Source organism: Arachis ipaensis, chromosome B9, assembly GCF_059453495.1.
Source record: "Arachis ipaensis isolate K30076 ecotype BB chromosome B9, ASM5945349v1, whole genome shotgun sequence".
Taxonomy (NCBI): Eukaryota; Viridiplantae; Streptophyta; class Magnoliopsida; order Fabales; family Fabaceae; genus Arachis; species Arachis ipaensis.
Genome location: NC_142444.1, coordinates 156,170,871 through 156,185,481, shown reverse-complemented (window position 1 = coordinate 156,185,481; position 14,611 = coordinate 156,170,871). Strand labels below are relative to the sequence as shown.

General features: G+C 33.5%; 2 protein-coding genes across 12 annotated transcripts; one reads left to right on the top strand and one right to left on the bottom strand.

Annotated features, from left to right (window-relative positions):
• The first annotated feature begins 248 nt into the window (after positions 1 to 248).
• On the top strand, positions 249 to 11,368 carry LOC107616682 (uncharacterized). Of its 10 annotated transcripts, none has more exons than XM_088500597.1 (6): positions 249 to 2,042; positions 8,496 to 8,917; positions 9,460 to 9,515; positions 10,073 to 10,252; positions 10,511 to 10,569; positions 10,822 to 11,251. In XM_088500597.1, exons 2-6 carry the CDS (start codon positions 8,915 to 8,917, stop codon positions 10,836 to 10,838), a joined length of 315 nt encoding a protein of 104 aa, XP_088356723.1. In that variant the 5' UTR covers positions 249 to 2,042; positions 8,496 to 8,914; the 3' UTR covers positions 10,839 to 11,251. The 10 variants fall into 10 exon arrangements, 7 of the variants coding, with proteins under 7 accessions (XP_088356723.1, XP_088356722.1, XP_088356725.1 ...); XM_088500596.1 differs by having other exon boundaries at positions 8,493 to 8,917; XR_015900174.1 differs by lacking the exon at positions 249 to 2,042 and having other exon boundaries at positions 6,669 to 8,917; positions 10,495 to 10,569; positions 10,822 to 10,959; positions 11,051 to 11,368.
• Positions 2,380 to 6,663, bottom strand: LOC107619201 (putative protein arginine N-methyltransferase 6). 2 transcript variants are annotated; one of them, XR_001615558.3, is made up of 13 exons: positions 6,525 to 6,663; positions 6,373 to 6,438; positions 6,210 to 6,278; positions 5,844 to 5,882; positions 5,352 to 5,417; positions 4,901 to 4,969; positions 4,267 to 4,344; positions 4,115 to 4,193; positions 3,901 to 3,995; positions 3,451 to 3,535; positions 3,176 to 3,321; positions 2,915 to 3,008; positions 2,380 to 2,822 (listed from the first exon to the last, which is right to left on the bottom strand). XR_001615558.3 is itself a non-coding variant. In XM_016321442.3 (13 exons), the coding sequence occupies exons 1-13, from the start codon at positions 6,618 to 6,620 to the stop codon at positions 2,765 to 2,767; spliced, it is 1,065 nt and encodes a 354-aa protein (XP_016176928.1). In that variant the 5' UTR covers positions 6,621 to 6,663; the 3' UTR covers positions 2,380 to 2,764. The 2 variants fall into 2 exon arrangements, 1 of the variants encoding a protein (XP_016176928.1); XM_016321442.3 differs by having other exon boundaries at positions 2,915 to 3,033.
• Positions 11,369 to 14,611: the final 3,243 nt, after the last annotated feature.

Sequence of the window (14,611 nt, the reverse complement as noted above, 5' to 3'; positions counted from 1 at the left end):
ATTTATTAATTATAGACATCGTATATATAAAATTATGAATATTATGAATTATGAATATTATGAGAATAAAATTATAGATATTATTAATATAAAATTATGATATTATCTATATGAATTTATAAATACTATAAATAAATTTATCAATTAGATAAATTAATTTAAAAATTTAATATTTTTTAAAATTTAATTATGATCAAATTTAAAAAATATCCATGTTAGGTTGATAGTTACTCTAGAGTGGAGGGTTCATTGCAGGTTTGAGCATAAACTTAGGAGTTAGGAAGATGCAGTATAACCATGGCAGAATTATGGGGGCTGTATCTGGGAGTGAAATTGGCAGTTGATTTGAAGATTCCTAACCTGGTAATGGAGTCCGATTACAAATGGAACTGGGAGTTTCCTTCTTCGAAGTTCCTCCTTGATTCACGCCTTGCGTGCTGATTCTCAGGGTGTTGCTTTTACTAGAAGAGTTGTGATTAGTTATTTTTGTGTTCTTTGGGCCTTAGGCCTCTTCAACATTAAAAAAAAATGTTGTGCATATATGCAGTTTTCTGCCGGAAAGATAGAGAGTATGTCTCAAAAATTGGCTTTAATAGAGGATATCCTGAGCAAGAATATCAAAATTTTTCTTCAGCTTGCCCATGGATGAGTGTAGTTCTAGTTAGCAGCAGTGGATGAGATTGGCAGACTGCAACCAAATGGCGGGATAATCTGTAGCAACTGTTGCAGTTTCTCGTTTTACTCAAATTTGGATGATCAAGTTACCACACATTTAATTCTTGCAACTAAACAAGATTTGCTTTTTATTGTTGACATTTCTGATATATTTATTGGTGAGTTAGATACAAAGTATGGGAACTTGGTCCAAAGCAACAGCAGAAAAAGACAAGAAAGTGAGAGGTGCTAAAATTGTTGGAGTCCTACATGGGGATGAAGCTGCCATTATACTGCAAACTACTTTTGGCTTCTATCATTAATGCCTTAGTTCAAAAGCCCTTTAATGATGTGTTGCATATGGTTAGGCCACATAGGATAGATTTCAATATTATTGTAGATTACTGTGGTTGGCAGTCATTTTCACTATTGGCCTCTGAATTTGTTAAACAGGTTAACAATCTGGGTTACATAACTGAGTTTGTTTATTCTGTAAAGAATGAAAACATTATAGAGAAACTCTACAAAATCATATTTCTGTTCTGATGGCTATAAGGAAAGCACTTCAGGATCACTTAACAGAATAAAAGTCATCCATGAAATGGAATTGTCTCATGCTGATGATCAGAGGAGAATGTCTTACCCTTCTGCTGAACAAGCCTTGAAGCATCTTTTGTGGTTGGCTGATCCTGACACAGTCTATGAATCTGCGTTGGGTCTGTATGATTTAAATCTTGCAGCCATTGTGGCATTGAATGCTGCAAAGAAGATGCCCTTCCTTGAGGCATGGGGAGATTATCTTGGTGACAAATAGTGCTTTGAAGATGCTGCAACAATTTATTTGTCATGTTCTGCCTGGATAAGGCTCTGAAGTCTTACCGTGCTATTAATAACTGGAGTGGGTTGCTTACAATTGCTGGGTTCCTTAATCTTGGAAAAGATGAGGTCCTGCATCTTGCTAGTGAGCTTTGTTAAACAGCTAGGAAGCTACAACATGTGGCGGAGAACTTTCAACTTTCTCAAATGGCAGCTGTTAGATTAGATGAAGAAACAATGTCTAATGATACCATAAATGAGCAGACACATACTTTGGAGCAATACAGTCGAAAAGTGCGGAGCCATATGCACGATTTGGAGGCTTTCTCCTGGCGACATAAAAGTTTTTATATCCTGCGAGTGAGGGTAGCAAAGTCACATAAGATATGTATCTTCATACAGTTTTTGTGATGTTAGCTTCCAGAATATGAATTTCTAAATTGTAAGATTTCATTTTTCTATAACATTTTAATCTACAGCCAAACATGATAATCTCAACTCCTCTGAGGAAGCAGATTGCAGTTTATGCCACTCTCTGGTGACCAGCTCGTTGAGATGCATAGATCTTGCAGGTTTCATATATTTATTTCTTAATTATCTCATCAATCATCTTAATTAATCTTTCATACATGTCTGATGATCTTGTGATAGATTATGTACAAACATAAACCAACTTCAATTTTCAGTTTCAATATTCAGCAATCAACTCTCTAAAAAGTTTGAAAAATGTTTGATTATTGCAGTTTCTATATACATTTGCAAATTTAATCGATGTTAATTTCTTCAACCAAAGTCTAAGGCTTAGGTTAATCATCCAATTTTCTCTCAAGTGAACACCAATATGATCTCTGTCCATTCACACGAAGGCCAACGCGAGCTTTAACAAAAAGTTCGGTGTTGGATTGTACCTTTATGCAATCATTAACCAACAATAATCATTACCAAAGCACTAGTTTCCCTTTTACATTAGCAGGACAGAAAATAACATCTAGGCAGAGGTGGACACCAACACCATCGATGCTTCAAATTCTTGAGCGTATATTTGATCAAGGCAATGGAACACCAAGCAAGGAAAATAAAGAGATAACTGCTGAAACTTAGCCACCATGGCCACATTTCTGAAACAAATGTATTATTTTGTGCCACCTACTAAGTCAGAAGTAGACGCTGAAGTTGATTCTAAGGATAAGAATACAAAGCCAGAGGAGTTAATTGGTTCGCAACAACAACTTAGTACTGTTAGGATGACTACTACTAATCGGTCAGAAAAGTTGTGCTTTCATAAGCTTGAGTTTCAGAAAGGCGAGAAAAGGTCGGTTTGTTTCTTGCAGACTAAATCACCATTATTTGAACTGCAATGGCAAAGAACAATGTCAGAATTTAAAACTTAACGTTAATGAATGTCTCTAAAAGATATACCATGATAGAAGTTTTTCTAACTCACCGATATATTAGTTTGATCTCCATGAGCCATTTATGCTTTGTCGGCTGCGTCAATGTCACTGAGCCTGTAAAAGGTCTACCTCTCTCCAGCTGTACTGTAGTAGGAAAGTAAATCAAAGTCTGCAAATATTGATAACAAAATTAGTTTAACTATATTAAAAACACAATATATACCTCAACTGCATGTTGCACACTGTAGATAAACAGAACCAAGACTTCAATAAGAAAATAACCAAGACTTCAATAAGAAAATAATTTGTACCTGTTCCCAATGTGTTGGAGGAACACTAGGCCCAGTGCAAAGAACTAGTGCTGAATCCATCCTATCTAGTGCTGATAGTTGTTCTTCTTCTTGTCTTAACCCAGTAAACTCAGCATTAAACCAAAATGCAAAACCATTTACCCTACCTAGAAATAAACGCCAGAAAATAAATATCAATAGATTGTAAGAAACTTTTAGAACTGCACAGTGTAAACAAGGTGCATGAGAATATATCAGTTGAACCCAGCATAATTTGTCCTACATAAAAAACTTACCTTGCTTCAGTGTTTTCATGCTAAAAGATTCTCCTATAGACATTAGTTCAGGAATGGTAATAGAATAGCAGTTGACGTGTTTCACCTGTAATGGTAAACAATAAACTTCTTTAAAAATCACAAACGAAAAACTACAACAGCCAACATCAAGATAAAAATGTGAATACACAAATACAGCAACAAAGACAAAATTACAAGCTAAGAAAAGAATATACAGGTGGATTTTGTTATCAGGAGATATTCAGAGACACTGGACAGCCTTGCGGCATTATTTGTTGTCCTTGTTTTTCTTTGTTTGTTTTTCTTGTTTTGGAGTACTTTTATCCTCCTTGTAGTTGCACTTTTTTTTTTCTTTTTATTTTTATACTCTCACACACTCGACAAAACTTAAGAATGAAAAGAAAAAGGTTAACATGAAACAAGATCAATGAAAAAAAATTGGTGACTCACCACTTGAGGGTCTGCCAAAAGGTTTTCATCATTGATTCTATCCACGTTCGGTGAAGCAAATGCATTTTGCTCAGTGAAAGATATCATTGGTGACACTGAAATTATTTTAAATTTGACCACAAAATAAGTATAGTCAAACAATAATTGTCATTGGAAAAAAATTACATAGCTTTATATATATATATATATATATAGTTATCTAGTGGGTACTCACTATCAATTTCAGCAACATCTAGCCAAAACTCAACTTTTTCACAGTATCGTTCAAAATTGGTGAAAGGAGCCATGAACAACTACATGAGCAGACCAAGATATCAGTGCATTTCTAATTGCATTCAAGCAGTATTCATAAATCAAAAGGATTACCGTTCCGCTTGAAGGAAGAATTACACCTCCAGGTTTAAGCCAGCGATCTCTGGCAGTGATAACTCTTAAAAGCATGTCCTAAAGAAAAAGGATTTTTTTTTATTCATAATTGGTCAATGCTTTGCTTAATACAATTCAAACTGACCTTAGGTATCCATTCAACTTAAATTTTAGGATAAAGTATATTTTTTGTCCTTGAAGTTTGTTAAAAATTTCAAAAATACCCCTAAGTTTTATTTTGTTTCTATTTTGTCCCAAAAGTTTTCGATTTGCATCAAATATATCCCTCGCAGCTAATCTTTCAAAAAATTTAGGATGAATTTAGCAACAATTTCATAAGAACAACTTTTAACACAAGCAAATCAGACTTAGGTGTCATGCATTATTGCTTGATTGGTCCAAAAATTTTTGAAAATTTAGCTGTTAGGAGTATATTTGATGCAAATCGAAAACTTAAAGACAAGATTGAAACAAAATAAAGCTTAGGGTATTTTTAAAATTTTTGACAAACTTCAGGGATAAAATATACTTTACCCAAAATTTTAATAAACAAAGAACTACATTATAAAATTTTCTATATATGATTTTACAATATTGTGTTTCAACATTAGACTTAAAAAATCCAGATATGCACCTCGCCTAGAAGCATCTGGCCCATCCACTCAGAAACTATAACATCCACATCCTCATTTATTTCAAGATCCTGCTCATCAATATAAAACAAGCAAATAATAAACAAACTGAACAAGAACAAAGGCAGATGTATCTACATTCCTACTAGACAAAGAATGAATCCAGAAAATTCAATATAAAGTTTCTATATACTCAAATGAGTTGAAGAAACCAACTGGATTTTCGCATCCAAAGGTCCTCTTAATTGTTTAAATTAACATTTAGCTAGTAACAATTTGATTTTGTTATCCAATTCAGAAAATAAAACTGAAATCAAATTCATACTACACATCCAAAATGTTTGGTCATTCTGCTTTCTAGATGCCAAGTCAATATTTAGACCATCATCATCTAAGTTAGAAAAGTACAAAAACTCTTTCAAAGATTAAAACTTATTGTTCATAGTAGCCTACCTCAAATCGCCCTCTCACCACAATGATAACATGTGAAAGACCATTTGCATCAACAATATTTGCCACCTGCTTGTAGAGGGGTAAAAGTAAGTGGAAACCAAGAACACAAGATACACTACAGGTTCGATGATTATGTGACAAGCAAATAATTTGCCTTGTCGTGTTACAGAACTATGATAGGATATAAATCTGATGTTAGACCTTCACCTAAGTATGGGCTTAAACTTTTAGGTGATCCTCGACATGGTATCCCAATTTCACATCCTCTAAGACCACATGATTGAGTTAGTTAAATTTTTGGATAAGGTAAAAGTGAGTGGATTGCTGAGCAAACGATGGATTATTGACAATTTAAAAATGTAAAATCAAGTATGTGCCGTTGTGTGATAGTTTTAGCTTTAAGCAGAGTTGGTCCTTGACAATTTTCTATGACAGGAAATTAACTACACACAATCCTAACTTAAGAATGAGATTGTGATTTTGGATGATTACCTGGCTAGCAATGTCTGTGCCAGCATCAACTGCATACACCTAGGCAAGACAAACAAAAAAGAAAATAAAAATAGAAAATAATACTCTAAGTGAAAATTGTCTACAAGTAAAAAACTCTCAAAAAAAGGTAATAAAGCAAAAAATTCTCAATAATTAACTCACAAGTATAGATTGATAATAACTAACAACATTATTACAAATTACAGAAATTCAAAATCATCAAAATTAAGTAATTAATAAAAGATAACAAAAAACGAACAAGCACTAGCAGTTCAGCTCAGAAACAGATAGAATCATCGGAATCCATGCTCAAGGTTTGAACATAAACCAAATGAATAGTACAAGTGTCAAGTAGAAATAGCTTACCTTCCTTGCACCCGCCTTGGCGCATAATATAGAAAGAATCCCTGTGCCGCATCCAAGATCAAGTACAACCTGAATAATCCATGCAACCCCTCAGTCATGAGATCAAAAGAACCATAAGAATGAAAAAGAAATAATTTGTAAATGAGTTAACTTAATTAATTACCTTGTTCCTAATATTATCAGCATGATACTCGATCGCACTCTTATAGGTATGGTTACGCACTTTATCCTTTAATATAAAAAAGAAACGATATCAGCATTACAGTCCAATTACATTAATCTTGAAAAAACAGAGATGGAAGTAGCAGCAAATACCCTATTTTTCTCTTCATAAAAGTCTGTTTCAGGGTACCGGCGCCGGAAGCATTGCCTAGTAATTTGAGGCTCGGCGTTCGGGTCTTGCTGCAGCATGGTTGGCAGTTATGGCCGATGTGTGTGGGTTAGAGAGAGAGAGAGAGAGATTTCGCGGGTTGGTGTGTTAGTGAAAAGAGGGAGCGAATGATTTTAGTGTACGGTGGACTTAAAAAAAGTATTTTAAAAATTAAAAATCAAAATTTTAAATAATTATTTAATAATTATTTAAATTCAGATTTTAAAATTTAAAAAATTAGGATTAGTAATTAAAATCATTCACACTACATATAGTCTCTACATCTAAATCCTAACAAAGTCATCATCCTCCATCTGTTATCTACACTCATTCTGGGCCTCATAGTCTCCCTCTCTCCTTATAGTCGGCGACAACTATCCAGCAACCAGGTAACCCAAACCTTGGTACCGCCATCCTCCTCCCGAAATTTTGATTTATTTTTACTTTTGACCCAACTTGATTTTATAAATTGTATTTATGATTGATGATAAATTATAAGTAAATAAAATTGTTTGAATGCAATCAGAAATTCACAGGTCTTTTGGTCTCTTGGTTTTTTCACGTAGTTGTTTGTGGCTCTTTTTACCTATTCTAAACATAACTTTGTGTATATATATAGTGGGTACTCACTGTCAATTACAACATCTCGCCAAAACTCAATTTTTTGGCGGTATCGTTTAAAATTGGTGAAATGAGCCACGGACAACAATATGAGTAGACCAATGAGATCAGTCAGTTTTTAATTGCATTCAAGCAGTTTTATTTATTTGTAATTTATCATTATTTATAAATATAATTTACAAAACAAAGTTGAGTTAAAAGTAAATATAAATTAAAATTTGTAAGCCTAATAAAACCTTGCATGAGAATATTTCTTTGAGTTAGTATTTATACACGGCAAAAAAAGAATTACCCTTCGACTTGAAGGAAAAATTAAACCTCCAGGTTTGAGCCAGCGATCTCAGTGATAGCTCTTAAAAGCATGTCTTAAAAAAGATGGTTTCAGTTTATTCACAATTGGTCAATACTTTGCTTAGTACAATTCAAGTTAATCTCGCTAGGTATCTATTTTACTTGAATTTTAGTAAATGAAGAACTACATTGTAAATTTTTTTATATATGACTAGATACGCACCTGTTCTAGAAGCATTTGGCCCACAAAGCAAGTAAATTTATGAAGAACAAAATAGCTAGTTCTATACACTTAAAAGAGTTGAAGAAATTAAAAGAATTTTTGCAACCAAAAGGTCTTCTTAGTTGTTTAAATTAACATTTAACCAGTAACAATTTGATTTCGTTATCCAATTCAGCAAATAAAACTGAAATCAAGTTCACACAGGACATCCAAAATGTTTGGCCATTCTATTTCCAAATGCCAAGTCAATATTTAGATCATCATAATCTATGGTAGAAAAGTACAAAAATTCTTTCAAAGATTAAAACTTATTGTTCAAAGTAGCTTACCTCAAATCGCTCAGTCAATACAATGATAAAATGTGAAAGATCATTTGCTTCAACAATATTTGTCACTTACTTGCAGAGGAGTAAAAATGGAAACCAAGAACACAAATTACACTACTAAATAAAAGATGATTATGTGACAATCATATAATTTGCCTTGTCGTGTCAAGGAACTATGATAGGACATAAATAAGATGTTAGACTTTTACCTCTAAGTATGGACTTAAACTTTTAGGTGATCCTCTAAGACCAGATGATTGAGTTAGTTAAAATTTTGGATAAGGTAAAAGTGAGTGAATTGGTGAGTAAAAGATGATTTATTGACAATTTATTGACAATTTAGTTGACACTTTGTCTATCCCACTTAGACTACTAGTAATATGCAAGTAATCAGTGATGATGCAGTGCACTTGTACAATGTTATTTTCTAATCATTATTGATGACTAAATAGCAGTAAAGAACAACAAACAGCAGCAAGAATAGAGAAAATTAAGAACAGAAAAATTCAAGAAGCAAAAAAAATAGAAAGAACAAGTCAGAGATTCAAGAATCAAGTTGACTCCGAGGCTGGTTGTTGATGAGTTGATGATGGAGTGGCAAAGTACAGGGAGGACGACGGAGAGAGAGGGAGAGAAAGGCGCTACAAGGATGATGGTGTGCTGCACTGCTGCTGGAGAGTTGCTGCAGGCTGCGGCCTATGTGGAGTTGTTGCGCTGCTGCTGGCCTGCTGTTGCGCTGCTGGCCTGCTGTCCTCCAGTGCTGTTTTCTGACAACATTTATCGCAAGCACTAATATGTCAAAGCATTTCCCCAGATTTCTCTGAAAGCAGATGAAAGAGATGTGTATGAGTTCTTCTCAAGGACGGGCAAGGTCATGGTACTCCATATGCTTTCTTATGTAACGTTAGAGTTGCTTTCTTCTGTTAGTTTGAATGGAACCATGTAGTATATATAAACGTGAAGAAATACCTTCTAAATGGATTAGATTCTGGTTCCTTTTGACCTTTGAATCTAGTAGATCCCTGTTTTCCTTAAAAAACAATGTTACCTGATGAAATATAGACTGTAAAGGTATAGATTGTTTGTCTGTCAGTGTGACTTCATCCATTCTTATTAATAACTTAGTATTAATTTAAGGATCATTATGAATAGATGAATAGATTTACACTGTAGTAAATCATGAGCTGCCAAGTAATTTAAGAACTTTTACTAGAAGTGTAACGTTCATGATTGATGTTGCACCTTCTTGCCTAATGCCAATAGTATATAGAATTCTGCAGTGATGCTTGGACAAAATTCTAACTTATAATATCTCAATTGCTATGCATTTCTACTTTCTTATTTTGGCACTTTTTCGGTTTCAAGGTTCCATTTTTTTAAATCTAGGTCTTCCTGACATCTCTCATTTATCAAATTCAGGTGCGAGAGGTTCGGTTAATTATGGACTGCAATTCAAGACGCTCTAAGGGTTTTGGGTATGCATTACATCACTCTGCACAACTAAATCATTGTTTCTCTTCTCAGTTATGCCATGTAGTTGGCATTGATGACTATCATACTTTTCCCATTTAAGAATCTTGAATGTTAACTTCTGTTTATAGTTGGCACTGATGACTATCATACTTTTCCCATTTGATGACTATCATACTTTTCCCATTTATAAAACAGGTGCTATTAGCTGTTAAATAAATGAATGAAGGATGGCATTATATCTTCAAAATTTGTATGTCATGTTTGATTCAAGTGAATTTGTATAACTTAAGAATTGTATGCTAGTTTTATGAACACCACCATAGGGGTTAACAAGCATAGTTTTTGCCAAAGTTTTCATTGTAATAATGGTCTTTTATCTTTTCCCCCTTTCTATATGTATCGAAACCTGTTTCTCTATGTACAGTGACTTTACAAACTTTCACCATCTCAGTTGATGGGCCATTAGTGCATTGGTAATTAAAACTTACATTTTATAACCCTGCTCTTTCAATGGCTTTGTAGGTTTATATAATTATTACTTTTTTGTTTATGTTTACAGGTATATTGAGTTCTATGATGTCATGTCTGTCCCCATGGCAATAGCACTTTCTGGCCAATTTCTTCTTGGTCAACCAGTAATGGTGAAGCCATCAGAAGCAGAAAAAAATTTGGTCAGGTTGAGCTTGTCCAGCTGCCTCTTGATGAAAGTGGGCACTGCAAAGGTTTTGGATTTGTGCAGGTGATTAATCAAGATTTTTTTGTCTGGTTAAATGCATTCAATTTTGATTGCCACTTTCTTTATGTTTTAATAACTTTTCGTTTTCTAAAATTATGTTATAGTAACATTTGAAGAGGTGCTCATATTCTATGTGGAAGCTTTGATTGTATTGAACTGCGGTCTGCAGGACGAGAGACTGGTCTTCTATAAAATTGCAATTTTTTCTAGCAGTGTTAAGTTGATTGAACCATTGTTTATTGTAGTTTGCATGCCTTGAAGGTGCGAGAAATGCATGGAGCTTGAATGGTCAATCGGAAATTGGCGGCAGGACAATCAAGGTACGCACTAATACTATTGTTTTATCCTTAGATCTGAGTTTATTGGTCCTTGTTTGACTCAAGTTAGGTTTATATTTTGGTGAAGTTTGAGCTCATGCCAGTTTTGGACACTGAAGATCATATTCAGTGTCCGTAAATTAATAAAAGTTGGATGTTAATGACTGGCTACAAAATGGATATTCTGTTTATGATTTGTTTGTGTAGAGGATCTACATATAATGACCTAATTGCATTTATTTATTTATGGATTAGGTGTCCGCTATTACTGATCAATCTGGAATGCAAGAAGTTGGAGGGAATATTGGTGATCTTGATGATGATTAAAGTGGTGGATTAGGTGTTCCAAGTGAATGCTTACTGTTAAAGAAAATGTTTGATCCCAAAGACGAGGTGGTTAAATGACCTATATTATGAAGATTTGCACCATACATTCTTTTTCAAAATAGTGGTCTAATGATATTATTAACATTATGTACCGTAGAAGGAACCGGATTTCGATTTGGATATTAAAGATGTTGAGGCAGCATGCTCTAAGCTTTGGGAAGTTAAAGCATCTTTGTCGATAATTGAGTATAGTAAGCTTTATGTTCCTCAATTTCAGTGTCATCCATAATACCCTTCACTGAACAAAATGCTTGCCGAATGTGGATAGAATTAAGGATGAATACCTTTTGACACTTTATCAAGTTGTGAGCTACCAAAATTTTTTTCAATTTTGTTTCATGTTGATCTTTTTTTCCAGTTTTAAAATTTTTTGCGTGTGAAAAATTATATATAAAAAAATAAGGTATAACTACAAGGAGGATAAAAGTCCTCGAAAATAAGAATAAAAAAAAAACAAGGACAACAAATAATGCAGCAAGACTGTACAGTGCTTTTGAATATATACTAATAACAAAATCCATCTATATCTTCTTTTCTTGCTTGTAATTGTCTTTGTTGTTATATGTATGCATTCACATTTTTATCTTGATGTTGGCTGTTTCAAGGCCAATTAATTTGGATCATTTTTGAAGTTTATTGTTTACCATTAAAGGTGAAATATATCAACTGCTATTTTATTACCAATTCTAAGCTAATATTTATAGGAAAATTTTTTAGAATGAAAATACTAAGCGAAGCTAAGTTTTTCATGTAAGAGATTATGTTGGTTCAATTGATATATTCTCGTTCACTTTATTTATTGTGTAGCGGTAAAATTTTTTATAATTCATTGATATTTATTTTATGGCATTTATTTTTAAGTGTAGTAAATGAGTTTGTATTTTGGTTTGATACTGAATTTATTGGGTTACGACAAGAACTACTATCAGCACTAGATAGGATGGATCCGGTCCTAGTTTTTTGCACTTGGCATAGTGATCCTACAACACACTGGGAATAGGTACAAGCTATTTTCTTATTAAAATCTTGGTTCTGTTTACTTATAGTGTGCAATTTGCAGTTGAGGTATATATTATGTCTTTAATATATTTAAACTAATTTTGTTATCAATGTTTGTAGATTTTGATTTACTTTTCTGTTTCAGTCTATCTGGAGAGAGGTAAACTTTTTATAGGCTCAGTGACATTGCAACCGACAGAACATAAATGACTCATGGATATCAAATTAATGTATTGGTGAGTTAGAAAAACTGCTACTGTAGTATATCTCTTACGGTCATTTATTAATGTTAAGTTTTGAATTCTGATACTGTTCGTTACCGTTGTAGTTCAAATCGCAATTATGTAGTCCCAATGAAACAAATTGAGCTTTTCTAACCGATTAGTAACAGTGGTTTGCTAGTAGGTCAGAAAAGTTCAGTTTGTTTGGTGGAGATTACATAACTGTGAACTGCAATGGTAACTAACAAACATTAATGAATGACGGTAAAAGATAAACTATGATAGAAATTTTTCTAATTCACCGATACATCAGTTCGATATCTATGAACCATTTACGCTCTCTGTCTGTTGTGTCAATGTTACTGAGCTTATAAAAGGTTTATCTCTCCAGATGTACTTGAGTAAGAAAGTAAATCAAAATCTGCAAATATTGATAATAAAATTAGTTTAACTATATTAAAAACATAAGATATACCTCAATTACAAGTTGCACACTATAAGTAAATAGAATTAAGACTTTAATAAGAAAATAGTTTGTACCTGTTCCCAGTGTGTTCACTAGGCCCAATGCAAAGAACTGGTACTGGATTCATCCTATCTAGTGCTAATGGTTGTTCTTCTTGTCGTAACCCAGTAAATTCAGTATCAAACTAAAATGCAAACCCATTTACCACACCTAGAAATAAACGCCTGAATAAAATAAATTGTAAAAAACTTTTAGAGCTGTACAGTAAATAAGGTGTATGAGAATATATCAGTCGAACTAGCATAATTTGTCTAACATAAAAAATTTACCTCGCTTTATATTTTCATTCTAAAAGATTTTCTTATAGAGATTAGTTCATAATTGGTAATAAAATAGTAGTTTCACCTGCAATGGTAAACAATAAACTTCTTAAAAAAATGACCCAGGATTATTTGCCTGTAATAAAACAAAAGACTACAATAGCGAACATCAAGATAAAAATATGAATACATACATACAAAGACAAAATTACTAGCAAGAAAAAAGATACGGGTGGATTATTATCAGGAAATATTAAGGGACACTGAACAACTTGTTGCATTATTTGTTGTTTTTTTTGTTTTGCAGGACTTTTATCTTCTTTGTAGTTATACTTTTTTTTTTCCTTTATATACTCTCACATAAGCGAAAAATTTTAAGATCGAATGAAATTTGAGTGACTCACCACTTGAAGAAGTGCCAAAAGGTTTTCATTCTTAAATCTATTTATATTCGACAAATCAAATGCATTTTGTTCTGGGAAGGATATCATAGCTGACACTGAAATTATTTTAATTTTGACCACAAAATAAGTGTAGTCAAACGATAATTGTCATGGAAAAGAAATTACGTAGTTATCCAGTGAGAACTCTATCAATTCCAGCAACATCTCGCCAAAACTTAACCTTTCAACGATATGGTCTCGAATTGGTGAAATTAGTGATGAACAACTACATGATCAAGAGATCAGTGTAACAATGGTATCTGCACAATTGACTTGCACACACTTACAACAGCACAGAAACAGAAATGCAAGGAGATTGCCCACTCCCGATTTAATTAGAATCACACATCCCCTCGCTTTCCCACTACTCGAGTTAGATGGCATGTTAGTTATTAGGACATTCTCTTTCCCATTTTTACCCTCCACCCTCTTTTTCCTACTGAAATGAAATGGAAGTGGGAGAATCTTCCCCTTCATGGGGTCAGAACCTTCTATTTCCACCTTCTATCCGGGTATGTAATAGTTTTTAATTGCATTCAAGCAATTTTATTTACTTATAATTTATCGTTATTCATAAATATTACTTCCCTAACATTGGATTAAACAAAGACATACATCACGAAGCAAAACCAATTAAACATATTACTACTTGAGTACAGTACTTACATTCATTTGGTGTTGATTGTGATAGTGAAAGGACTACTATTGATTAACTTGTGCCACCTTTCTTAGACTTCTTGGTCTTAGGTTTTCAGTTGGGATCAGATGGAGCACCCTTACAGGTCTTGTAATTATGTCCCGTTACACCACATTTACTACAAGTGACTTTAAATGATCTCTTCAACTTGTCACCTTGCTGCATTAGTGGTTCAGCCGGATCCTTTTGTCTGTTGTGCACCTTTGACCTGCATATTGGTCTCTTTATGATGGGAGGATCTGGCCTTGAATACTCACTTCTTGTACAAAACTCCTGACTTGGCACAGGTTGAATACAATGTGCATGTCTTATGGATTGTCTCCATGCATAACCATGGATGCACATATTCCTCTGGATGATCATGTCTCTTCCTGATTACTGTAAGTGCATGGATACATGGCATGCCTAAAACAGAACAACATCATGGACCAGTAGCAAGTAAACCATATAATTGAGAAAATATTTAACAATTAATTAAAACTAACCACTCAGCTGCCATTTGTTGCATGCGT

Bases quoted from the DNA above. Each gene is read 5' to 3' on its own strand.
- LOC107619201 (XM_016321442.3), bottom strand. From the start codon at position 6,620: ATGCTGCAGCAAGACCCGAACGCCGAGCCTCAAATTACTAGGCAATGC. The intron at 6,439-6,524 runs GTATTTGCTGCT...TTTATATTAAAG, and splicing joins TTTATGAAGAGAAAAATAGG to GATAAAGTGCGTAACCATAC. The intron at 2,823-2,914 runs GTGAGTTAGAAA...TTGCCATTGCAG, and splicing joins GAGATCAAACTAATATATCG to TTCAAATAATGGTGATTTAG.
- LOC107616682 (XM_088500597.1), top strand. The intron at 9,516-10,072 runs GTATGCATTACA...TTATGTTTACAG, and splicing joins AGACGCTCTAAGGGTTTTGG to GTATATTGAGTTCTATGATG. The intron at 10,253-10,510 runs GTGATTAATCAA...CATGCCTTGAAG, and splicing joins AAGGTTTTGGATTTGTGCAG to GTGCGAGAAATGCATGGAGC.